The sequence below is a fragment of the Cebidichthys violaceus genome, unplaced genomic scaffold, assembly GCF_023349555.1.
Source record: "Cebidichthys violaceus isolate CVI_PGR_0920_01 unplaced genomic scaffold, fCebVio1.0.p SCAF_9, whole genome shotgun sequence".
Lineage (NCBI taxonomy): Eukaryota > Metazoa > Chordata > Actinopteri > Perciformes > Stichaeidae > Cebidichthys > Cebidichthys violaceus.
Window position 1 is genome coordinate 579,482 of NW_027176975.1, and position 25,070 is coordinate 604,551.

General features: G+C 43.5%; 1 protein-coding gene across 1 annotated transcript in view; it reads left to right on the forward strand.

Moving 5' to 3' along the window:
* Positions 1 to 1,200: 1,200 nt before the first annotated feature.
* Positions 1,201 to 25,070, forward strand: part of grin1b (glutamate receptor, ionotropic, N-methyl D-aspartate 1b) — a 49,892-nt gene continuing 26,022 nt past the window's right edge. Inside the window, exons 1-8 of the mRNA XM_068703061.1 lie at positions 1,201 to 1,717; positions 3,080 to 3,336; positions 10,146 to 10,280; positions 11,649 to 11,825; positions 17,545 to 17,607; positions 18,449 to 18,546; positions 19,711 to 19,832; positions 24,312 to 24,486. Of these exons, the coding sequence (XP_068559162.1) occupies position 1,717; positions 3,080 to 3,336; positions 10,146 to 10,280; positions 11,649 to 11,825; positions 17,545 to 17,607; positions 18,449 to 18,546; positions 19,711 to 19,832; positions 24,312 to 24,486 (1,028 nt within the window). The 5' untranslated portion in view covers positions 1,201 to 1,716. The remainder of the gene's footprint in view (positions 1,718 to 3,079; positions 3,337 to 10,145; positions 10,281 to 11,648; positions 11,826 to 17,544; positions 17,608 to 18,448; positions 18,547 to 19,710; positions 19,833 to 24,311; positions 24,487 to 25,070) is intronic.

Here is a 25,070-nt window from a genome sequence, read left to right on the forward strand (position 1 = left end):
CCACCAGAACCTGAACCTGTCTGTCCACCTCAACCTGAACCTGTGTCTACCTGAACCTGTCTGTCCACCTGAACCTGAACCTGTCTGTCCACCTGAACCAGAACCTGTCTGTTCACCAGAACCAGAACCTGTCTGTCCACCAGAACCTGAACCTGTCTGTCTACCTGAACCAGTCTGTCCATCTCAACCTGAACCTGTCTGTCCACCAGAACCTGAACCTGTCTGTCCACCTGAACCTGAACCTGTCTGTCCACCAGAACCAGAACCTGTCTGTCCACCAGAACCTGAACCTGTCTGTCCACCTCAACCTGAACCTGTGTCTACCTGAACCTGTCTGTCCACCTGAACCTGAACCTGTCTGTCCACCTGAACCAGAACCTGTCTGTTCACCAGAACCAGAACCTGTCTGTCCACCAGAACCTGAACCAGTCTGTCCACCTGAACCTGAACCTGTCTGTCCACCAGAACCTGAACCTGTCTGTCCACCTGAACCTGAACCTGTCTGTCCACCTGAACCTGAACCTGTCTGTCCACCATAACCTGAACCTGTCTGTCCACCAGAACCTGAACCTGTCTGTCCACCTGAACCTGTCTGTCCACCTGAACCTTAACCTGTCTGATTCTTGATATATTTCTTTGACAGTAAATCCAGAACAAAGGTCTTGAATACGTCTGAAACATGTCATGAGTAGAAACATGAGTTTCTGACAGCAATGAGTTATCAATAGGTTATCAACATACATGTTTACTTCATAAACAAACATGAATAATGCATATCAACAGATTGTTTTGATGAATCCAACATGAATGATGAATGTTTTCAGCTCGTTGATCATATTTATTGTTTGTATTTAACGTTGTCCCTCTGGACCGTCTCATCAGATGAAGACCATGTCATGTGATAGAAAGCTCCAGAACATCTACTCAATGGACCTTTAAGTGATTGTATTGAGTTTGTTTGATGAAATAAATTAAGTAATGATTGTATCCGGATACAAACTGAAATCATTTATTAAATATTAATGTTTAATTTCAATGTGACATTCACAGTGTGGCGGTATGTCTGTGAGCGCGCGCCGCGACGAGCACGTGTCACTTCATTAATTCAACCGACACCGGAGAAGAAGCGCGTGCACACGCTCTAAGCGGCCGCGCGCGCCTCCTCTCCTCCGGGCTGAGAGCGAGCGGGAGCGAGCGTCAGGTTCCAAGGACGGACCGGCGGGCTCGCGAGCTTCAGGTCATCTGGAAGTCCGCGAGCGTGAAAAGGAGAGAAACCCGAGCGGCGGACACGAGCTTTAAAAATCAGAACCGATGAATTAATGAAGCAGGAAAATAAAAATCATATTTATTGATGATTTCTTTCTGCTGAATGAAGCTACGCGTGAATCAACAGGACGAGGCGCGAGACGGAATCAACAATGTCACGTTTAAACTGAGAACAAACAACATTTCATCACCACAGAAGAAGAAATCAGTGCTCGGTCCTCCGGGGAGACGGTGAGGAAGAGGAGCACGACGTCATTTTATTCACTAATAACAAAAGAAAAGAACAAAAGAGAACCAGAACCGGAGAGAGGACATGTGACGGGCTCTGGTTTACCGGGAGCACCGGGAGAAATCCCCGGTAAAATCATACATCACAGACGGTGAAATCAACAGGAGACCGACGGAGAGCTGAACCAGAGAGGGTTTAATTAAAGAGTCTGCAGAGAAAACAGTGAGTCTGACTTAACTATATTCATCATTATTATATGTATTATAATTATATTTATATTTATTATTATATTTATTATTATTATTATCTTTGTCTTTATTATTATATTTATTATAATTATATTTATTATTGTTATATTTATTATTATCTTTGTCTTTATTATTATATTTATTATAATTTAGGACATTTAATATGGAGCCCTCGTCATCACCTCCATTAAAACAAACAGAAACATAATAATAATAAATAAATGAATATAAAATAGAATCATCATCATGTTGTTGTTGTTGTTCTCTTAATGCTCGTCATCCTCTGTGTTCTTCCTCTGCTCTTTGTGGATTATAACTCAGATTAAATATTCTGTTATATAATCATCACTCAAAGAAGATTAAATACATGAAAACATCAGAATCAGAACTCAGGTCAGAGTTTTTGAACAAAGATTAAAGTCTCAATAAGGAGTTTATTGTCACAGTTGGAGTTTGTTTAAGAACCAATCAGACGGCAGGTGGTGGGCGTGGCTTCACTTTGACATCTGTTGGTTTGAGGTTAAGTTTACATGATGAATGTTTTTAGTGTTCAACTTCGGTGGTTTGCTGTCTTCTGATTGGACGGAGATTCCAAAATGGAGGAAGCTATCGTAGCTTGTTAGCTGTGTGTCACCGTCCAGTTCATATAAGAAGTGGACGTCTTCATGGGGACGTCTCTCATTGGTTGGAGACGTTTTGAAGCCTTTAGTTCGCCGTTTTGTCCGTCGCCATCTTGTTTTTATCAACCAGTGAACAGGAAGTGACCATATCTGGACTGAGGAGGAGTGACGTAGAGACGCCGTATACGTCTCTGGTAGACCTGTCAATCACCCTAAAGCATCCCCTGCTTTATGGTCTCTACCAGAGACGTATACGGCGTCTCTACGTCACTCCTCCTCAGTCCAGATATGGTCACTTCCTGTTCACTGGTTGATTAAAAACAAGATGGCGACGGACAAAACGGCGAACATAACGTTCACACAGTTACGAGAGACGTCCACGTGTTCTAGAACACGATCCAAACCTTTACATTTGTGTTGTTGTTGTTGATGTGTCTTTACCCATGGCTCTGACATGGTGTCGGTTGTGTGTCGGTTCTGTAACGTGTTGATGTTTCTCCTCCATGTTTTTAGTCACGCTAGCGTCACGACTGAACTACCACGTGGTTCATCAACACTAATGTGGTAATACTTTCATCATCGAAGGCTTCCCATGAGCCTCAGCTGTGTTTACTGAGCTCATGTTGGTGAACGTCATAGCTGCTGTGCTGATGTTAGCATTTAGCTCAGGGCGCTGGAGTCTGTTCTGACCTTCCTCTCCTCCTCGTCTTCCTCAGTGGAGTTTCGCGGCGTGCTCCTCCTCGCCGTGCTGCAGTGCTGCTCCGTCGCTCGCGGCGGCTGCGAGCCTCGGCTGGTGAACATCGGCGCCGTGCTGAGTCAGAAACGCTACGAGCAGGTGTTCAAGGAGGCGGTGACCCAGGCCAACACTCTCTACGGGAAGGACAAGTTCAAGATGAACGCCATCTCCGTCACCCACAAACCCAACGCCATCCAGATGGCCCTGTCCGTCTGTGAGGACCTCATCTCCAACCAGGTGAGACCTGCTCCTGTCACATGACCTGTCACATGACTCGTCCTGTCTTCATGAAACCAGTCAGGTTGTCTTCATGAAACCGGTCAGGATGTCTTCATGATGTCTTCATGAAACCGGTCAGGTTGTCTTCATGAAATTGGTCAGGATGTCTTCATGAAACCAGTCGGGTTGTCTTCATGAAACCAGTCAGGTTGTCTTCATGAAACCAGTCAGGATGTCTTCATGAAACCGGTCAGGATGTCTTCATGATGTCTTCATGAAACCAGTCAGGTTGTCTTCATGAAACCGGTCAGGATGTCTTCATGAAACCAGTCAGGTTGTCTTCATGAAACCGGTCAGGATGTCTTCATGATGTCTTCATGAAACCAGTCAGGATGTCTTCATGAAACCGGTCAGAATGTCTTCATGAAACCAGTCAGGATGTCTTTATGAAACCAGTCAGGATGTCTTCATGATGTCTTCATGAAACCAGTCAGGATGTCTTCATGAAACCGGTCAGAATGTCTTCATGAAACCAGTCAGGATGTCTTCATGAAACCAGTCAGGATGTCTTTATGAAACCAGTCAGGATGTCTTCATGATGTCTTCATGAAACCAGTCAGGATGTCTTTATGAAACCAGTCAGGATGTCTTCATGATGTCTTCATGAAACCAGTCAGGATGTGTTCATGAAACCAGTCAGGATGTCTTCATGATGTCTTCATGAAACCAGTCAGGATGTCTTCATGATGTCTTCATGAAACCAGTCAGGATGTCTTTATGAAACCAGTCAGGTTGTCTTCATGAAACCAGTCAGGATGTCTTCATGAAACCAGTCAGGATGTCTTTATGAAACCAGTCGGGTTGTCTTTATGAAACCAGTCGGGTTGTCTTCATGAAACCAGTTGGGTTGTCTTCATGAAACCAGTCAGGATGTCTTCATGAAACCGGTCAGGATGTCTTCATGATGTCTTCATGAAACCGGTCAGGTTGTCTTCATGAAATTGGTCAGGATGTCTTCATGAAACCAGTCAGGTTGTCTTCATGAAACCAGTCAGGTTGTCTTCATGAAACCAGTCAGGATGTCTTCATGAAACCGGTCAGGATGTCTTCATGATGTCTTCATGAAACCAGTCAGGTTGTCTTCATGAAACCGGTCAGGATGTCTTCATGAAACCAGTCAGGTTGTCTTCATGAAACCGGTCAGGATGTCTTCATGATGTCTTCATGAAACCAGTCAGGATGTCTTCATGAAACCAGTCAGAATGTCTTCATGAAACCAGTCAGGATGTCTTCATGAAACCAGTCAGGATGTCTTTATGAAACCAGTCAGGATGTCTTCATGATGTCTTCATGAAACCAGTCAGGATGTCTTTATGAAACCAGTCAGGATGTCTTCATGATGTCTTCATGAAACCAGTCAGGATGTCTTCATGATGTCTTCATGAAACCAGTCAGGATGTGTTCATGAAACCAGTCAGGATGTCTTCATGATGTCTTCATGAAACCAGTCAGGATGTCTTTATGAAACCAGTCAGGTTGTCTTCATGAAATTGGTCAGGATGTCTTCATGAAACCAGTCAGGTTGTCTTCATGAAACCAGTCAGGATGTCTTCATGAAACCGGTCAGGATGTCTTCATGATGTCTTCATGAAACCAGTCAGGATGTCTTCATGAAACCGGTCAGAATGTCTTCATGAAACCAGTCAGGATGTCTTCATGAAACCAGTCAGGATGTCTTTATGAAACCAGTCAGGATGTCTTCATGATGTCTTCATGAAACCAGTCAGGATGTCTTTATGAAACCAGTCAGGATGTCTTCATGATGTCTTCATGAAACCAGTCAGGATGTGTTCATGAAACCAGTCAGGATGTCTTCATGATGTCTTCATGAAACCAGTCAGGATGTCTTCATGATGTCTTCATGAAACCAGTCAGGATGTCTTTATGAAACCAGTCAGGTTGTCTTCATGAAACCAGTCAGGATGTCTTTATGAAACCAATCAGGATGTCTTTATGAAACCAGTCAGGATGTCTTTATGAAACCAGTCGGGTTGTCTTTATGAAACCAGTCGGGTTGTCTTCATGAAACCAGTTGGGTTGTCTTCATGAAACCAGTCAGGATGTCTTCATGAAACCGGTCAGGATGTCTTCATGATGTCTTCATGAAACCGGTCAGGTTGTCTTCATGAAATTGGTCAGGATGTCTTCATGAAACCAGTCAGGTTGTCTTCATGAAACCAGTCAGGTTGTCTTCATGAAACCAGTCAGGATGTCTTCATGAAACCGGTCAGGATGTCTTCATGATGTCTTCATGAAACCAGTCAGGTTGTCTTCATGAAACCGGTCAGGATGTCTTCATGAAACCAGTCAGGTTGTCTTCATGAAACCGGTCAGGATGTCTTCATGATGTCTTCATGAAACCAGTCAGGATGTCTTCATGAAACCGGTCAGAATGTCTTCATGAAACCAGTCAGGATGTCTTCATGAAACCAGTCAGGATGTCTTTATGAAACCAGTCAGGATGTCTTCATGATGTCTTCATGAAACCAGTCAGGATGTCTTTATGAAACCAGTCAGGATGTCTTCATGATGTCTTCATGAAACCAGTCAGGATGTCTTCATGATGTCTTCATGAAACCAGTCAGGATGTGTTCATGAAACCAGTCAGGATGTCTTCATGATGTCTTCATGAAACCAGTCAGGATGTCTTCATGATGTCTTCATGAAACCAGTCAGGATGTCTTTATGAAACCAGTCAGGTTGTCTTCATGAAACCAGTCAGGATGTCTTCATGAAACCAGTCAGGATGTCTTTATGAAACCAGTCAGGATGTCTTTATGAAACCAGTCAGGATGTCTTTATGAAACCAGTCAGGTTGTCTTTATGAAACCAGTCGGGTTGTCTTCATGAAACCAGTTGGGTTGTCTTCATGAAACCAGTCAGGATGTCTTCATGAAACCGGTCAGGTTGTCTTCATGAAATTGGTCAGGATGTCTTCATGAAACCAGTCAGGATGTCTTCATGAAATTGGTCAGGTTATCTTCATGAAACCAGTCAGAATGTCTTCATGAAACCGGTCAGGATGTCTTCATGATGTCTTCATGAAACCAGTCAGGTTGTCTTCATGAAACCGGTCAGGATGTCTTCATGAAACCAGTCAGGTTGTCTTCATGAAACCGGTCAGAATGTCTTCATGAAACCAGTCAGGATGTCTTCATGAAACCAGTCAGGATGTCTTTATGAAACCAGTCTGGATGTGTTCATGATGTCTTCATGAAACCAGTCAGGATGTCTTCATGATGTCTTCATGAAACCAGTCAGGATGTTTTCATGAAACCAGTCAGGATGTCTTCATGATGTCTTCATGAAACCAGTCAGGATGTCTTCATGAAACCAGTCAGGATGTTTTCATGAAACCAGTCAGGATGTCTTTATGAAACCAGTCAGGATGTCTTCATGAAACCAGTCAGGATGTCTTTATGAAACCAGTCAGGATGTCTTCATGAAACCAGTCAGGATGTCTTCATGAAACCAGTCAGGATTTCTTTATGAAACCAGTCAGGATGTCTTCATGAAACCAGTCACGTTGTCTTCATGATGTCTTCATGATGTCTTCATGAAACCAGTCAGGATGTCTTTATGAAACCAGTCAGGATGTCTTTATGAAACCAGTCAGGATGTCTTCATGAAACCAGTCGGGTTGTCTTCATGATGTCTTCATGAAACCAGTCAGGATGTCTTCATGAAACCAGTCAGGTTGTCTTCATGATGTCTTCATGAAACCAGTCAGGATTTCTTTATGAAACCAGTCAGGATGTCTTCATGAAACCAGTCAGGATGTCTTCATGAAACCAGTCAGGATTTCTTTATGAAACCAGTCGGGTTGTCTTCATGAAACCAGTCAGGATGTCTTCATGAAACCAGTCAGGATGTCTTCATGATGTCTTCATGAAACCAGTCAGGATGTCTTCATGAAACCAGTCAGTTTGTCTTCATGATGTCTTCATGAAACCAGTCAGGATGTTTTTATGAAACCAGTCAGGATGTCTTCATGAAACCAGTCAGGATGTCTTCATGAAACCGGTCAGGATGTCTTCATGAAACCAGTCAGGTTGTCTTCATGAAACCAGTCAGGATGTCTTCATGGAACCAGTCAGGTTGTCTTCATGATGTCTTCATGAAACCAGTCAGGATGTCTTTATGAAACCAGTCAGGTTGTCTTCATGAAACCAGTCAGGATGTCTTTATGAAACCAGTCAGGATGTCTTCATGAAACCAGTCAGGATGTCTTCATGAAACCAGTCAGGATTTCTTTATGAAACCAGTCGGGTTGTCTTCATGAAACCAGTCAGGATGTCTTCATGAAACCAGTCAGGATGTCTTCATGATGTCTTCATGAAACCAGTCAGGATGTCTTTATGAAACCAGTCAGGATGTCTTCATGATGTCTTCATGAAACCAGTCAGGATGTCTTCATGATGTCTTCATGAAACCAGTCAGGATTTCTTTATGAAACCAGTCGGGTTGTCTTCATGAAACCAGTCAGGATGTCTTCATGAAACCAGTCAGGATGTCTTCATGATGTCTTCATGAAACCAGTCAGGATGTCTTTATGAAACCGGTCAGGTTGTCTTCATGAAACCGGTCAGGTTGTCTTCATGAAACCAGTCAGGTTGTCTTCATGAAACCAGTCAGGTTGTCTTCATGAAACCAGTCAGGATGTCTTCATGAAACCAGTCAGGTTGTCTTCATGAAACCAGTCAGGTTGTCTTCATGAAACCAGTCAGGATGTCTTCATGAAACCAGTCAGGATGTCTTCATGAAACCGGTCAGGTTGTCTTCATGAAACCAGTCAGGATGTCTTCATGAAACCAGTCAGGATGTCTTCATGATGTCTTTATGAAACCAGTCAGTCTTTACTGGTCTCTTCTAGTAAAGACGAGATCTAACAACAAGGCTTTTATTTTGTAGGGAATGTTCACTTTCACTGACGGTAGTTTAAACATTCAAAATGTTATTTCATTCCTACAATAAAACAGAAATATTAACAAACACAGAAACAGAAATATTTTCTCATTCAACATCATTCAGGAACGTTTTTCCTTTGTTTAAGAAATTAGGCCAACATGGCATCAATGGACCAGACAGACACTTTGTTCTAGAGAGAGATAGACAGTCAGACAGACAGAATGAGAGACAGAAAGACAGACAGGGAGACAGACATGGAGACAGAGAGAGAGAGAGAGAGAGAGAGAGAGAGAGAGAGAGAGAGAGAGAGAGAGAGAGAGAGAGAGAGACTGGGAGACAGAGAAACAGACAGTCAGACAGACAGAATGATGGAGAGAGAGAGAGAGACAGAGAGACAGTAAGACAGACAGACAGAGAGAGAGAGAAAGAGAGACTGGTTGTCAGAGAGAGACAGAGAGAGAGAGAGAGAGAGAGAGAGAGAGAGAGAGAGAGAGAGACAGACAGGGAGACAGAGAGACAGAGACAGATAGAAATGGACGTCAGATTAACATCCTCTCTCTGCAGAAACTGAGATATAATCCCTCCATCCTCCCAGAGGAGAGATGGAGGGATTATAGACACACACACACACACACACACACACACACACACACACACACACACACACACACACACACACACACAATATATAACAGTGTATTTACTTCAGTTTCTCTACATGTGATGTAGAAGTTATTCAGTTATTCTGGTACATCAAATAATAAAATACTAATTCCACAAAGTAATAAAAGACAATTTAAACTATAATCTGCTGATTATTTTCTTTATTAATTGATTTATTGTTTGGTTTGTAAAATTAGTGAGAAATGAAATCACAATTACCCAAAGTGACATTTTTCACAATGTGTACATTAACATTATTACTGAACATTAACATTATTAACAATATTACTGAACATTAACATTATTACTGAACATTAACATATTTACTGATACATAAACATAAACATTAACATTATTATTGAACATTAACTGTATTACTGAACATTAACATTGTTAACATTATTACTGAACATTAACTGTATTACTGAACATTAACATTATTAACATTAATACTGAACATTAACTGTATTACTGAACATTAACATTATTAACATTATTACTGAACATTAACATGTTTACTGATACATTAACGTTATTAACATTATTACTGAACATTAACATGTTTACTGATACATTAACATTATCAACATTATTACTGAACATTAACATTATTAACATTACTACTGAACATTAACTGTATTACTGAACATTAACATTATTAACATTATTACTGAACATTAACATGTTTACTGATACATTAACATTATTAACATTATTACTGAACATTAACATGTTTACTGATACATTAACATTATTAACATTATTACTGAACATTAACATTATTAACATTATTACTGAACATTAACTTTATTACTGACACATTAACATTATTACTGATACAATAACATTATTAACATTAATAACATAATTAACATTATTACTGATACATTAACATTAACATTTTTACTCATACATTAACATTATTAACATTATTACTTTAGGAACCAGCAATTGTTTTTACAGGAAAAATATTTTTACATTTATTAATTGTATTAATTGATTGATTGACTTATGGCTTCAGTTGAACTTTTCTAAATGTTTTTTGTTAAAAAATCTTAATCTTTAAAGAAACTAAAGCTGTCCGATAAATGACAAAAGTCTAATTTGTTCTTAAGTTAATACAATTAGTTAGCTTTTGTTCCATATAATTATTTGAGTAAAGAAACAATATAACTACAATCAATCTTCCTCTGTAGGTGTATGCGATCCTGGTCAGCCACCCTCCTCAGTCCAACGACCACCTGACTCCGACGCCCGTCTCCTACACCGCTGGTTTCTACCGGATCCCCGTGGTCGGTCTGACGACACGGATGTCCATCTACTCTGACAAGGTAACCCGACCCCTGTTTCTACAGCATCACAGGAACACCTGTGTAAACGTGAGAAGGTTTCACACCTTCATGGTGCTTTCAGGTGAAGGGTTTCTACATGGTGGTGTTCCTCAGGGCTTCATCCCGGGTCCTCTCACATTCTTTATCGACCGACCATCAAACACTGACCCGGCAGAGCAAACTCATCCATCAGTGAAACAGATTCAACTAAAGAAGCATCGTTTGGATTTTACAGTGACGCTCAAGAGCCAGTAAAAAAATCAATGTATGGACATATATATTAATGACCCCAGTGTGTAAAGACCTCAAAGGTTGTTGGTTTGAGTCTGAACATGAGATTGAGTGACAATAACTTCTTCTTCTTAAACATATTCACAGTCTGGACTCATTTTAAAGAATATTCTATTATCTCTCACTTGTTTCAGTATTTTGTAACTGAACATTTGTTGGTGTTTTGTTTGACTATTTTCTGTATTCTGTTCTTTGTGCTTATTTATTTTGTTTGTTATTGAACAGATTTATTTTTTGTGTTTTTAAGAATATAAAGACGTCCTTTATGGTTTGTAGCCAGGTGTTTATCACATTATAACATAACATATATAAATATGGACTCTCCTGTGTTGCCTTCATGCTCCTTTAAAAGCAGCTTGTAGAATATTCAGCCCAGTTTGTCCCAGGTCTCCACTGGAAACCTCTCAGAGTCTCTCTCACTTTTTAGAATATTGATGAAATAATTGAGAGTGTCATCAGTCCCAGAACATCCCAGAATATCAGAGCACTCCCTGTGAACAACGCTCGAGTTACTCTCCCGTTAACTGATGAAATATTTACATGTTTATCAGGTGGTCACCAGCAGCAAATTGACTTCTACTGAGATGACATGTCAAGACGAGCTGGTTCAACCACAAACACATCAGATAGTTTGAATTATTCATGATCGACTGTCTCTGGAAACCACTGACCCAACAACGGTCTCTACTGGTTTGATTGGTTCTCTGACAACATGGTGGATGGTTTAGTTACTTAAGCTAACACTCATTAGAATAGAACATTCACACTCGTTACCTTTTGTCTCTGTGCAGTTTTAGACAGAAACATAATATTCATGTTTGTTTTCTACCATCATCACTGTGACGACTCCCATGAACTCTCGTTAATTTCACTTCCTGTTTTATTTTGTCATTCACTTACCCATGCTTCCTCAGTTACTTTACTTGCTGTCTTTGTTTAGTCTCCCGCCTGTGTTGTTGTTCCATTAGCTCATCAGACCTCACCTGTATTTAAACCCAGCTGTTCACAACAGGTGCCAGATTGTTTCAACTCCATTCTCTGGTCTGTTCTCTGACCGACCGATAATCTCCTCCTCAGAGCATCCACCTGTCCTTCCTGAGGACGGTGCCCCCGTACTCACACCAGGCTCACGTCTGGTTCGACCTGATGAGGGAGTTCAGGTGGAACCACATCATCCTCATCGTCAGCGACGACCACGAAGGACGAGCCGCTCAGAAGAGACTGGAGACACTGCTGGAGGAGAGGGAGACCAAGGTGAGCTAAACTAACACACCCACACACACACACACACACACACACACACACACACACACACACACACACACACACACACACACACACACAGGAGGAGAGGGAGACCAAGGTGAGCTAAACTAACACACACACACACACACACACACACACACACACACACACAGGAGGAGAGGGAGACCAAGGTGAGCTAAACTAACACACACACACACACACACACACACACACACACACAGGAGGAGAGGGAGACCAAGGTGAGCTAAACTAACACACACACACACACACACACACACACACACACACACATATATACAGCCCACACACACTAACACAGTAACACACACACACATATACAACACACACAGGCTTACCGGGTGTGTGTGCGGACCGTCATGTGTTGTGTGTCTGTGCTTTGTTCTAATCCAGGTGTGTGTTTGTTGGTCATTGCATGACAATCAATGAGCTGCAGTGTGTGTGTGTGTGTGTGTGTGTGTGTGTGTGTGTTGTTCCATCAGTTCACTCTATTATGACGGCGGTTTCACTTCTATAAAGCTGAATGGATGTTTATATTTTTTGTGTCTTTATGAACATCTTTATGAACATCCAGCAGTTTAAAAATAGTACAGTTCTGTATATTTTTTTATTGTTTATATCAATAAAATACACAAAGTGTGGAGATATCTTTAGTTTAACGTGCCGCTCACACCCCTGTCTCTACTGTCAGTTGGTGTCTCCCGGAACCTTTAAATGGTTCAGGATCACAGGGGGGACTCTTTTAGACCGAACACCCTGCAGAGACAAACGTGACAGCTGATCTGGACTGTGAAGAGACCAGCAGACCATCTGATCTCCTGATTCAGCTTTTCTGGGGCTAGGTAGTCCAGAACCCCGAGGCGTTCAAAGACCAGACGAGATGTATGATCTCTCCAGAGTGTTCCCGGTCTACTGGGGGCCTCTCTTACTAGTTAGACGTGCCCGGAAAACCCTCCAAATTGGAGGCATCCAGGAGGATCCTAATCAGATGTTGAACCACCTCTAGACTTGAAGGGTCAGGGTCTCTACTCCTCTCTCCTTATCTCTAAGGCTGAGTCCAGACTCCCTACGAAGGAAGATCTTTTCAGCTGCTTGTATCGTCGTGACGAACACTGAGGGTCTGAATAGATGGACTAGAGAATCTCCCTCTGAACCACATCGGTCCAGGACTACGAGAATCACTGCTGACGCTAGACCGAACCATTTTATCCCTCACTGGTGATAAGACCCTGAGATACTTGAACTCCTTCTTTTGGGGCAGGGACTCACTCACCAACCAGGAGGGAACGATCCACTGGTTTCTAGCAGAGGACCATGAACCTCAGACTTGGAGGTTCTGACTCTGATCTATGGCTGATAAGTGTGAGACCCAGATAATTGGGAACCACCACCCCACAGGGACTGGTCCTGATCTTGAAGCAACACTGAAGAGATGTGTCAGCCATGATTGCCCAACAATGTCCAGAACCTTCAGCATCTCAGGGGGTAGCTCATCTTCCTTGAGGCCAGCCGAAAAGTCCTTCTCCATAGTCTTGTTCAAGAACACCACCCAGAGATTCCAAAAAGGCCGGTACTCTGAGCTGCTGTCCAGTGCAGAAGCCCAAACAACAGTCAGAGACTTCCTCTAAAAGACTCTCGGTCTCATAGAGGCAACCCTCTTGTTCCTCCTGGTAAACTCCCCCACAGCGGTTGCTCAGCCGGGGGCTCGTGAGGATCCTCAGACCGCCTGGTACCTCTTACCTTGGGCATCTTTGGAAAAGGCTAGAGTCCAGCCCCTCTCCAGGGCTTTGGTTCCAGAACCAGTGCTATGCGCCCAACTATGTCTAGAACCTACCAGAGAGGTGATGATCCACATCTGTAGAGCCAGTCTTCGATGCCAGGGGTTTGCATTTCCATGTCCCTGCTTATGGCTATGCCAGCGTGTGGTGGGCCCACATGTAGAGCCCCATGTGTCAAGGCTCGGCCACCAGACACTCGCCGGTGAGCTCCCCCCCAGGTCTGGATCCAGAAGGGGGTCTTGGTTTCACTTTCCTGGTTGAGGTGCTGAAACTCTTTTCTGGCTGATTCATAAAGGGTCAGTGAATGTCTCTTGGTCTGGACTCCCTGAGACCAAGTTGGTTTGAGAGACTCTACCAGGATCTACTGGCCCAGATAAATCAGGTCTCAGGGTCCCTTTAGTAAACTAGTCCCCTTCATTTGTTCTCTGAGATGTTTTACATCAACAGATGTTTGTAGAACTGAAACTGCTCTTCTTCATCTCCTTCATCTCTCCTTCATGTCTCCTTCATTTACTTCATCTCCTTCATCTTGATCTCCTTCATCCCTCCTTCAAGACTCCTTCATCACTCCTTCATCCCTCCATGACTCCTTCATCCCTCCATCGTCCTCCTGGCTTTTATATTCTTTCTGGCTTCAAAGCAGCTTCTCTTTCATCACTTTCTTCTTCTTTAGTTTAGTTTTTTTGATCTCCACCAAGAATGTTTTTTTGTAGTTTGTTACTCAGAAATCTGAAATGTGACAAAGAGACTCCACTGATGGATAATAAAGTGTATCTATATATATGTATATATATATGTATATATATATTGATAACAGACATGTGGCAGTAGACGTTACCTGAACCTCCTGACTGACCAGGTGTGTCATGGTCCTCAATAAGAACCTGTAGATATTAAATATAGTTTCTGTCTCAGTTTCAACATCTTCACTGTTTTCTTGTGAACTTCAACTCTTACTTATATTTAAATAAACTTTATTCCACGTGTCCCTTGATTTTATTTATTTTCTATCATTGTATTTTGAAGATTATTTAATTTATTAAAACATGTTTGGTTATTTTTTGTTCTGTCTTGGTGGAGTTTTACTTTCTTCTTCTTTTTTTATTAAGTTCTTCTATATTTTGTATTTTTCTGTAAAACACCTTAAATTTACTTCCTTTTTCTTCAGTTTTATCTGTCTGTCTGTCTCTGTCTCTCATTTTAGTATCTGTATGTCTCTCTGTCTGTCTCTGTCTCTACCTGTCTGTCTGTCTGTCTCTACCTGTCTGTCTGTCTCTCTGTCTCTACCTGTCTGTCTCTACCTGTCTGTCTGTCTCTCTGTCTCTACCTGTCTGTCTGTCTGTCTCTCTGTCTCTACCTGTCTGTCTGTCTCTCTGTCTCTATCTGTCTGTCTGTCTTTACCTGTCTGTCTGTGTCTCTGTCTCTACCTGTCTTTCTCTGTCTTTTTGTCCATGTCATCTTTCAGTTCTTCACCTCCTCTTGTTTGTTGTTTCTTCACCTCCTCGTCACTGAAGGAGTCAAACACGTCTCAGCTGTCGACCTGCTTCACTGTCAGACCGTCTGTTTGTCTGTCTGTCTGTCCTCGTCTGCGCAGACAGACAGACAGACAGACAGATTTCCTCTGATGCATCAAGACGACACAGAACAAAGTTAATTAATAATTCCATTTATACTCACTACTCTGATCTTCTGATGCAGTAAAAGTACTAATACCACAATGTAGAAATACTCTGTTACAAGTAAAAGTACAAAAGTATTATCATCAAAATATACTTAAGTACTAAAAGAAAAAGTACTTATTATGTAGAACATAAATGAGATAAAACAGGAGAATATAAATGACAGTATGAGTTAGTTTTATTAGTTTATATGGATTTATTATGACTTTTGTTTGTGACACAGTCTTTTATCTTTATATTGTCTTCATTTTTAAACTTACAGTTTGTGATGAGGACGTTTCATGAATCTAGTTTTTAAAGTCTTTAAACTGAAAAATGTTTAAACAGCTTCCTGTTCTATAGTCGGAGGAAGTCAAACGAGTCCAGATGAGTTAAAAGTTGATAAAACTAAAAAGTTCCTCAGTGAGTCTCATGAATGTTGGAGGAGGAACATGAATATTACAGAACGTTAGTTAAAGCTGCTGAAGTGAACGCAGCGTTAGTGAATTAAACATCTCTCTGATTCATAATGTAGTAATGAGGTACGGATGTACGGAGACAATGGAGACGGGATTCAAACAAACACAGAGGGGGGGTCAGCGTCCTAACAGACGGACACGAAGGGGTCCAAAAACTCAGAGGATCTGAGGATCCACCGGATGAAGATGGGACGTCCTGAGGAGGGAACAAGTAGAGAAACCTGCTTCTAATAAGAAGGAGGGATCAGGATGTAGACCAGATCCTGGAGGGGACATCCAAGACTCCAGACTATGTGCACCCTCATAAAGAGCATCAAGGAAGACCCTCCAGTCCAGCAAGGCCAAAACCGAAGAACTTAAGAGACCTCATGAAGAGGAGTTTCATCACTAGAGACTCTCGGTTCTAAACGGGAACAAATAACACCAGTAAAGACCCGTTAGTATTGATGTGGTCCAGAGTTAGCGGTTCTGCTTTCGGTACTTTAGAAGTTCTGGAGTGATGATATATGGAGTTTGATCAGAAGAAGGGGATCCTCCACCTTTACTCGTTCTGTCCAAGAGATCCACCACCATCTCACCTTCAAGTGACACCTTGAGAGAGCTGGACCCTCAAGACCCGGTTCAACCTCTCTGAAGCCTGAATGAGGTCAAAGAATCCAGTCAAAGCTGCTACAGAAGGTTCTAGACTGTCTGACTATCTGGACTGAGGAGGAGTGACGTAGAGACGCCGTATACGTCTCTGGTAGGGACCTGTCAATCAGCGTGTAGCCCCGCCCCTAAATCATCCCCTGCTTTATGGTCTGTTTGACTCTAAATGGAGCATAATGTACTAAATGAACATCATGCTGTATTGAAGAAGACTGTAAACTAGAGATTGAGACCATAAACTCATGTTTACAATGTTTACTGAGGGAATAAATCAAGAGAGAAGTAGAGTCATTTTAGACTAGACTTCTATACAACCAGAGGAGTCGCCCCCTGGTGGACACTAGAGAGAATGCAGCTTTAACGCGTGAAGCTTTGACTTCTTTTTAAAGAACAACCTTCACACATTAACAGGTTCAGCCTGAAACAGACAGGAAGTAAAGAGCTTTATAAAGGTAGCGTGTGTGTGTGTGTAATGTATATTTAATGAGATTAACATCTGGAGCGGATTGAATGGAGGACTAATGGGACGCTCCTCCGCCACAGTGACTCAACATCAGAGTGTTCAGAGGGAATCAAACCGCCGGTCTCAGACTGCTTCAGTCTGTCGGACCTGAACTTGTCTCATAATCATAATAATAAACTCTGTTTATTGGCGTAGCCTCAAACTAACTAGAGACCAAACTACACGGTGACAGAAATAACTAAACTGGTCACATGATGTGTAGTCATCAGAGGTCACATGATCAAACACGTCTGTGATGTCGTTGATGAGTCGACAGCTTCCTGTTTTCTTTGTTCTTTGCTCTTCGTTGCCTCTAAAAATAACTTTCAGCTTCATTTTGATCTCTGAGACTAAAAATAAGTTTGTTTTAAAAACCAACAACGTCTTCATGTTTAGGGTTAAAAAGAAAAAAAATAATTTGATCATATTTCACAAACAGGTGGACAGACAGACAGGTGGACAGACAGTCTGTGGTGTGTTTGCATCTCCTGGTCCCGTCACATTGAACCAGGTCTTGGACCAGGTCTTGGACCAGGTCTTGTTGGATGCTCTGTGGCCTCATTTCTTCTGACTGTCTGTAATCTTTGTGTCTGCATATTTTCTCTGTGCAACATTCACCATCAGACTAAAAACAGGAACTATGAAAACCTCGACCAACACCACTTTGACTTCAGGAGAACGCCCAAGGTATAAACTTGCATGGTCAACTGATGCACGCCGCCCAACCAATGAGCTCGCTCGGTAGTGGCGGCACCGGTCCGCCCCCCCCCACCCCCCCACCCCAGAATCCGATCCAGAGATAGACTCTTATCCTAGTGGCTCGTCTTTTCTCCACCATCTCTTTACGTTCTTTTGATTTCTCATGACTCCTGCACACCGGGGGGGATGGGTTCACACTCGCAGGAGAGACGCCCCTCCCCCCCCCCCTGAGTTTTTTACCATGTAAAGCGTTGCATGCAGCCAGGCTGAGGCTTGGTTCTGTATGCAGATCTGAGGAAACGCCGCCCACCAGGATCCTCGTGCTCCTTCTGCAACATCAAACCTCCTTTTTCTTTCTCCTTCCTCCTCCTATCCGCCTCTCTCCTCCCCCCTCCCCCTTCTTCCTTCTCTCCTCTCAAACTCTTTTTCTTGTATTATTTGCGGTTGCATCAGCGCTCTCTAACATGCACGTCCCTGATTGGTTGGTTGGTTGAAAGCGCCTCAGTCTGCATGTGCCACCACACCACGCACAACGTTTGCCCCTCCTTTCTTTGTATTCAAGCTTCGACTTTTGAGTTTTTATTTCAGTTCAGCAGCAGAACACTTTTTGGACCCGCCCCCCTCCCCCCATGGTGGCGTGGGTGAGAGGGAGCATGGTCGAGGCTGGGGTCACGGCTGGGGGGGGTGGTTCACAGCTAATAATGCGTATCCTATGATGTGTCCTGTGTTGTTTTGTTCTGCCGTGTTTCTCAATGTCCCACGATGTGACCCGTCGCCCTGCCACCTGTCACCCTGCCACCCGTCGCCCTGTGTGGTGTCCCCCCCCCAGGCGGAGAAGGTGCTGCTGTTCAGCCCGGACACCAACCTGACGGCTCTGCTGCTGGAGGCCAAAGACCTGGAGGCCCGAGTCATCATCCTCTCTGCCAGGTTTGTGGTGTTTTGGTTGGTTGCCAGGTGGTTTCCATGGTGATCTGGGAGGTAGCTACCATATTATGGGGTGTTTGCTGGGATGTTGCTGTATACTTGCTTAGCTAATGGAATCACTTCAATGTTGTTGCTAGGGGGATGATCTTTTGGATCAATATCAGCGCTGATACTGACCTCATTAAGGGGATCTGATCAGTGTTTATTTAGCAGCAGTGGTAGACGCTGAAGAAATGAGGTAGTTAGTGGAGAGGATACAGCAGAGAAATGCATCCTGGTACATGTAGGCATTGTTGACACAGGCCTGCAGCAGAACTCAGCTTTCTGGGTCAAGATAGCAGCTTCAATGGACGACATTTACCATCAACACCGACCGAACATCCACATGGAAGGTGGAGGAGTTTCAGAGAGACATGCAACTTAACAAAGACTATTATTCATTTGGTTTAATTTGTTCAGGTCTGAAGGTTTTATGTTATCCTGTTTTTGCTAAGTAATATCTAAGGACTTGCGGTTGTTACAAAATTTTGCTAAGTGGTTGAGAGATGGTGAGGGTACATGTGAGATGGTTAGGGTACATGTGAGATGGTTAGGGTACATGTGAGATGGTTAGAGTACATGAGAGATGGTGAGGGTACATGTGACATGGTTAGGGTACATGTGAGATGGTGATGGTACATGAGAGATGGTGAGGGTACATGTGAGATGGTGAGGGTACATGAGAGATGGTGAGGGTACATGTGAGATGGTGAGGGTACATGAGAGATGGTGAGGGTACATGAGAGATAGTTAGGGTACATGTGAGATGGTTAGGGTACATGTGAGATGGTGAGGGTACATGAGAGATGGTGAGGGTACATGTGAGATGGTGAGGGTACGTGTGAGATGGTGAGGGTACATGTGAGATGGTGAGGGTACATGAGAGATAGTTAGGGTACATGTGAGATGGTTAGGGTACATGTGAGATGGTGAGGGTACATGTGAGATGGTGAGGGTACGTGTGAGATGGTGAGGGTACATGTGAGATGGTGAGGGTACATGAGAGATAGTTAGGGTACATGAGAGATGGTGAGGGTACATGAGACGGTCACCAGGCAGTATTAATTATTAGTTATTATTATTAGTACTACTGTATTTGTGTGAACTGTTGTTTGTGTGTGTTTGCAGTGAGGATGAAGCTGCAGCTGTGTATAAAGCAGCCCGTCAGCTCAACATGACCGGCTCTGGTTACGTCTGGCTGGTCGGAGAGAGAGAGATGACCGGCAAAGCTCTGAGTGAAGCTCCAGATGGTACATCAGCCTGTGGCTCCTCTTCCTCACCTCTCTTCTTCCTCACTCTTCTGGAACTCTCTCTCTCTCTCTGTCTCCGTCTCTCAGCTCTGCTTCCATCCGACTGTCAAGATAATTCTCTACAAAGTCTGACAGTTTTGCCAAAAAGTCCAATTAGAGTGGAGGCGTTTGTATCAGTGGTGCTTCACAGTCAGCTGTGATGAAGCTCTTAAAATGGCCGTCACACGCCGAATCACGAGACGTAACTCATCACAGAATAAACACCAAAGTCTTCAAGAGCTGCGCTCCTGTTGTTTCTATATTTGTACCGTCAGCTTTAAGCTATTCTCACTGAGCTGACTTCAGACACATCAGCATGTCAGCATGTCGCTGCACATCTGAAGTTTTGATTCATGCAGACGACACGTAAACAAGGTCGCTTTGCAAAGAGCAGCCAGGAAATAGGAAGTGAAGACAAACATGGTGGAAACTACAAGAGGAAAAGAGACTTAGCAACACTTCACTAACCAGATATTGATGGTTTAAAGAACAGGCGTCTGGTGTAAAGAACAGGCGTCTGGCTTAAAGAACAGGCGTCTGGATTAAAGAACAGGCGTCTGGTTTAAAGAACAGGCGTCTGGCTTAAAGAACAGGCGTCTGGATTAAAGAACAGGCGTCTGGTTTAAAGAACAGGCGTCTGGTTTAAAGAACAGGCGTCTGATGTAAAGAACAGGCGTCTGGTGTAAAGAACAGGCATCTGGTTTAAAGAACAAGCGTCTGGTGTAAAGAACAGGCATCTGGTTTAAAGAACAGGCGTCTAGTGTAAAGAACAGGCGTCTGGCTTGAAGAACAGGTGTCTTCATGTGTGTGTAGATGTAAAAGGTTGTAACGGCAGGTTTGTCGGTGCTGTCATGAAAATAATAACAGGAAACCTTTAACAAAATATTCTTTGTTGAGAAAGAGCTTAGATATTTAATACAAACAAACATACGTGAGGCAGACTATGAGGAAGAAGGACAAGGTATTTTTATAAAATACATAAAACCCAAAAAATAGAGCTATGGCTGAAAAAAATTAAAATAAAAACCTCGCTATCAGTCAGTTGTTGGAATTCAAAAACAGCTCAAACAATTTAAACCAATCAGGATCCCCGGCTCGTTAGACAGGAAGGCCCACCACAGGCAGGGAGAGCCAATCACAGCCCACCAGCGTACAAACAAACCCTATGAACCAATCAGTCATCATGATGACGAGGCGGTCGGATGGAAACATGGCCGCTCTGTCTCTGCCTCTCTCTGTCTGCTCGTGCTGTAGGTCTCTGATGAAGGACGCTCCTCCTCATCACAGTCAGTTAGCTCCTCAGCGTCCTGGTGTGTTTTTCTCTCTCTGGTTTCTTCTAACTTGCCGGTTGAACGTTTAAACATTCAGAGCAGAACCGACGGCGTGTTTAAAGGTTCCTAACCGCTCTTTTCTTTTCTGGCTCATTGTAACTGTGTGGCTTTAAATGTGTCTAACATCTTTTTGTTTGTTTCATTTTCTATAGTGTGTGTCGTCCGCCCGCCCGTCTGCCCGTTCTCTCAGTAGACTATATTATATCATTGGGGGGGGCTTTATTCAGGATCGATGGGGAGGTGTGTTTGATAAACAGCTAGTGTTGCTACGGTTACCGTGACGCGTGTCTGAACAAACACTGGTAAGATGCCGCCGCTGCTTCCTGTTTCCTGCTTGATGCTTTTGCCCTTTGCCCATTGGCCAATAGAGGCCCCGCCCACATACAACACGGCGCCCCGCCCGCCTGCCAGGGAGGGGGCGGGGTTTATTGAGTCAGCTGATTACCCAGCAGGCCAGACGACGTCGTGACGTAAACAGAGCTACACTATGAAAGTATGTGGACGCCCCTCTAGAGGAGGCCAGGGTCTGGTTCCTGGTCTGGTTTAGATCGTCCCCCTAACACAAAGCAGATCCTTAAAGAACTGGTTTGACCTCAGCCCCCTCTTACTGAACCAGACTTCCGACTGGGACCCAGACCCCCCCCCCCCCCCCCATCAGAGCAGCTCATTCATGAACCTGGTGCCACATGATACTTAGGCTGTCCACATACTTTTGGCCACGTAAAGATCCTCTGCGATCCCAAATTTCGGACTTCCTGTGAGCCAGTAACAGCAGTGGCTGCTGGGTAATCGGCTCCCCGCTCCGTTGTCTCAGAATAAACATCCTCACCAGCTGCTGCACTCTTAAAAATGATGTGTTGTTTTTGCACACGTCCCCGTCTCTCCCCATCGATGAGTCAAAGAATCATCCATCATGATGTTAAGAGTGGAGCAGGACTGAACTCTGAAGATATCCCTCAGCTGCTTTTGTCTGTCGGAGAACTTTGAAGGTTTCTTTTGAGGGAAAGCGTTTCAGATTGAAGCCTTTTTACTCTCGACTTTAACTCAGTTATCATTATCTCCTGCTTCAGGCTTTCAGACGAATCATCTCCAGGTTTGAACTGGAACATTCATTCTTAACTCAAAGGTCCACTTACTCCATTTACTGCAGAGCTTTCAGCCACATCCCGTTGGAGGCTGATGAAGGCAACGAGACATGGCAGAAAGGTCCGGAACAAATCTATCATGTGGACCTTGAGTTGAGAATTATTTTTGCCAGAATGTCATCAGGATGTTGTTGGTTATTTACAGGCGAGATATTCGTCTGAAACGGAACAAAACCAGCAAGAATTTATGCTCTGATTATTATATTTATATTATTATTATTATTATTATTTATTTGAAATACATTTTGCATCAGAATTTGGTCCTGAGCAGGTGCACGTAATTCCTCATTAGAATAATATAATATATATATATATATATACATTATAATAATATAATATGATGGCCGGTGTATACTGAGGTATTTATTATCCTCATGGTCAAAGACCAGGTGGAGGCTCCTGTAGACCTGGACCAGAATACTTAGACCACAACGTTCCACCTCACCAAAGTTCTCCAGGGTTCCTAAAGACTTTTCCAGGTTTTGTATACAGTTGATGAACAACTCGCTACAGCCTCTCACTAGACCTACTTTGTGTTGCATTAGATAGTGCAAGTGTTCCTGTTATTGTGTCCACCCCTTGTCTATGGTGCCGAGGTTGTTTCTGAGACGATTCCCTGAAAAGAAACCGATGAAGCACTACTGTGACATCATGGATTTTAATGTTGTTTTTTCTTCATCAGACACTTGTCACATTATGAGGAAAACAAATCTGCATTTGGTGCTTCAGCTAACGGAGCAACAGTCTGCTAACACCGTTAGCATCCGTCATTGGAAAAGATGAGCTCTGCTTTAGTGTAACAAGTTAGGTTTAATTAGATGAACCTTAGCAGTACTATCTAGCTACAGCGCTAGCTAGTAGATCCATTAGTTACCGTTAGCTAGTTTGTTTGAGGAATGCTAACAGAGTTAGCCAGCTGCTGTCAGTGTTTTCATTAGTAAATGTTAGCCAGCTGTTCTCAGTAGTTTGCTTGGGGAATGCTAACAGAGTTAGCCAGCTGTTCCCAGTAGTTTGCTTGGGGAATGCTAACAGAGTTAGCCAGCTGTTCTCAGTAGTTTGTTTGGGGAATGCTAACAGAGTTAGCCAGCTGTTCTCAGTAGTTTGTTTGGGGAATGCTAACAGAGTTAGCCAGCTGTTCCCAGTAGTTTGTTTGGGGAATGCTAACAGAGTTAGCCAGCTGTTCTCAGTAGCTTGTTTGGGGAATGCTAACAGAGTTAGCCAGCTGTTCTCAGTAGTTTGTTTGGGGAATGCTAACAGAGTTAGCCAGCTGTTCTCAGTAGCTTGTTTGGGGAATGCTAACAGAGTTAGCCAGCTGTTCTCAGTAGTTTGTTTGGGGAATGCTAACAGAGTTAGCCAGCTGTTCCCAGTAGTTTGTTTGGGGAATGCTAACAGAGTTAGCCAGCTGTTCTCAGTAGCTTGTTTGGGGAATGCTAACAGAGTTAGCCAGCTGTTCTCAGTAGTTTGTTTGGGGAATGCTAACAGAGTTAGCCAGCTGCTGTCAGTCAGATGGAGGCAGATGTAGATACTTGTTGTTGCAGTGTGACGAGTTTCTGCTGAAGGAAAACACCAAACAAAGTTCATAACGTCTCAGTGAGGCTTCCTCTGTCCTGAGACAAACGGCTGTGATTCTCAGAGTGAACTCCCAGCATGCAGTTTGGTGGTACTGAACACTGACCTGACGCCTGAAGCCCTGAGTGTGTGTTTAAATGACACTGAAGTACTCCTTTAGTTCCATCCGTAAGATTAATTAAAGTGTGTGTGAGCTTTTAATTAACTGTATGAATGAGGGCAGTTTTCAGTCTGCAGACTATTACGCCTCCTGCTGTGTTTGTGTGTGTGTGTGTGTGTGTAACCTCTCTCTTCTGTGTGTGTGTGTGTGTGTGTGTGTGCGCGTGTGAATGTGTGTGTGTGTGTGTGTGTGTGTGTGTGTGTGTGTGTGTGTGTGTGTGTTGCGCGTGGTGCAGGCCTGCTGGGCCTCCAGCTGATTAACGGTAAGAACGAGTCGGCTCACATCGCGGACGCCGTGGCCGTGGTGGCTCAGTCTCTGCAGGAGCTGTTTGAGAAGGAGAACATCACGGAGCCTCCGCGGGGCTGCGTGGGGAACACCAACATCTGGAGGACGGGGCCGCTCTTCAAACGGTCAGTACCGCCGCCGGCCGTGGTCAGAGGTCAACCGGGCTTCAAGTCATGTGTTTGTGTCCAGTAAACCAGAGCACGGACCAATCAGAGTCCTGTGAGGAGCTAAGGGGCGGGGCTTAGGTGTGGGCTTAGCATAGCATAGAAAGAAGAGCAGAATGACACTGAAGGTTGATTGACAGATGGCTCATCCAATCACCTGTGACGTTATCTATTATTCTATCTATCTATTATTGAATGTGCCAATTTAAAATGAGGCTGTTATGAATCTCACTGCTCACTGAGGTTCTGGTCCGGGTCCTCCTGACCTGACCCGAACTACTCCGGGTTGAGGGTTAACGGGTAACAAGTAACCCTAACCAGTCGTCTCTGCCTCAACCAGCTCACTAGGGCGTGTCTCACCAAGAAGAGCAGTACGATTCATAACTAACAAACCATCGCTTTGATTTATTCAATAGAGACAGTAGAGAGCTGACTTCCACACATCTGGCCAACGCTGGATTAGAAACCCCCCAGAACCTCCAGGTTTGATACCAGGCCGTTAGTTTGAGGTCATTAGATTTCAGCTGTGGAGGTATTGATTACTA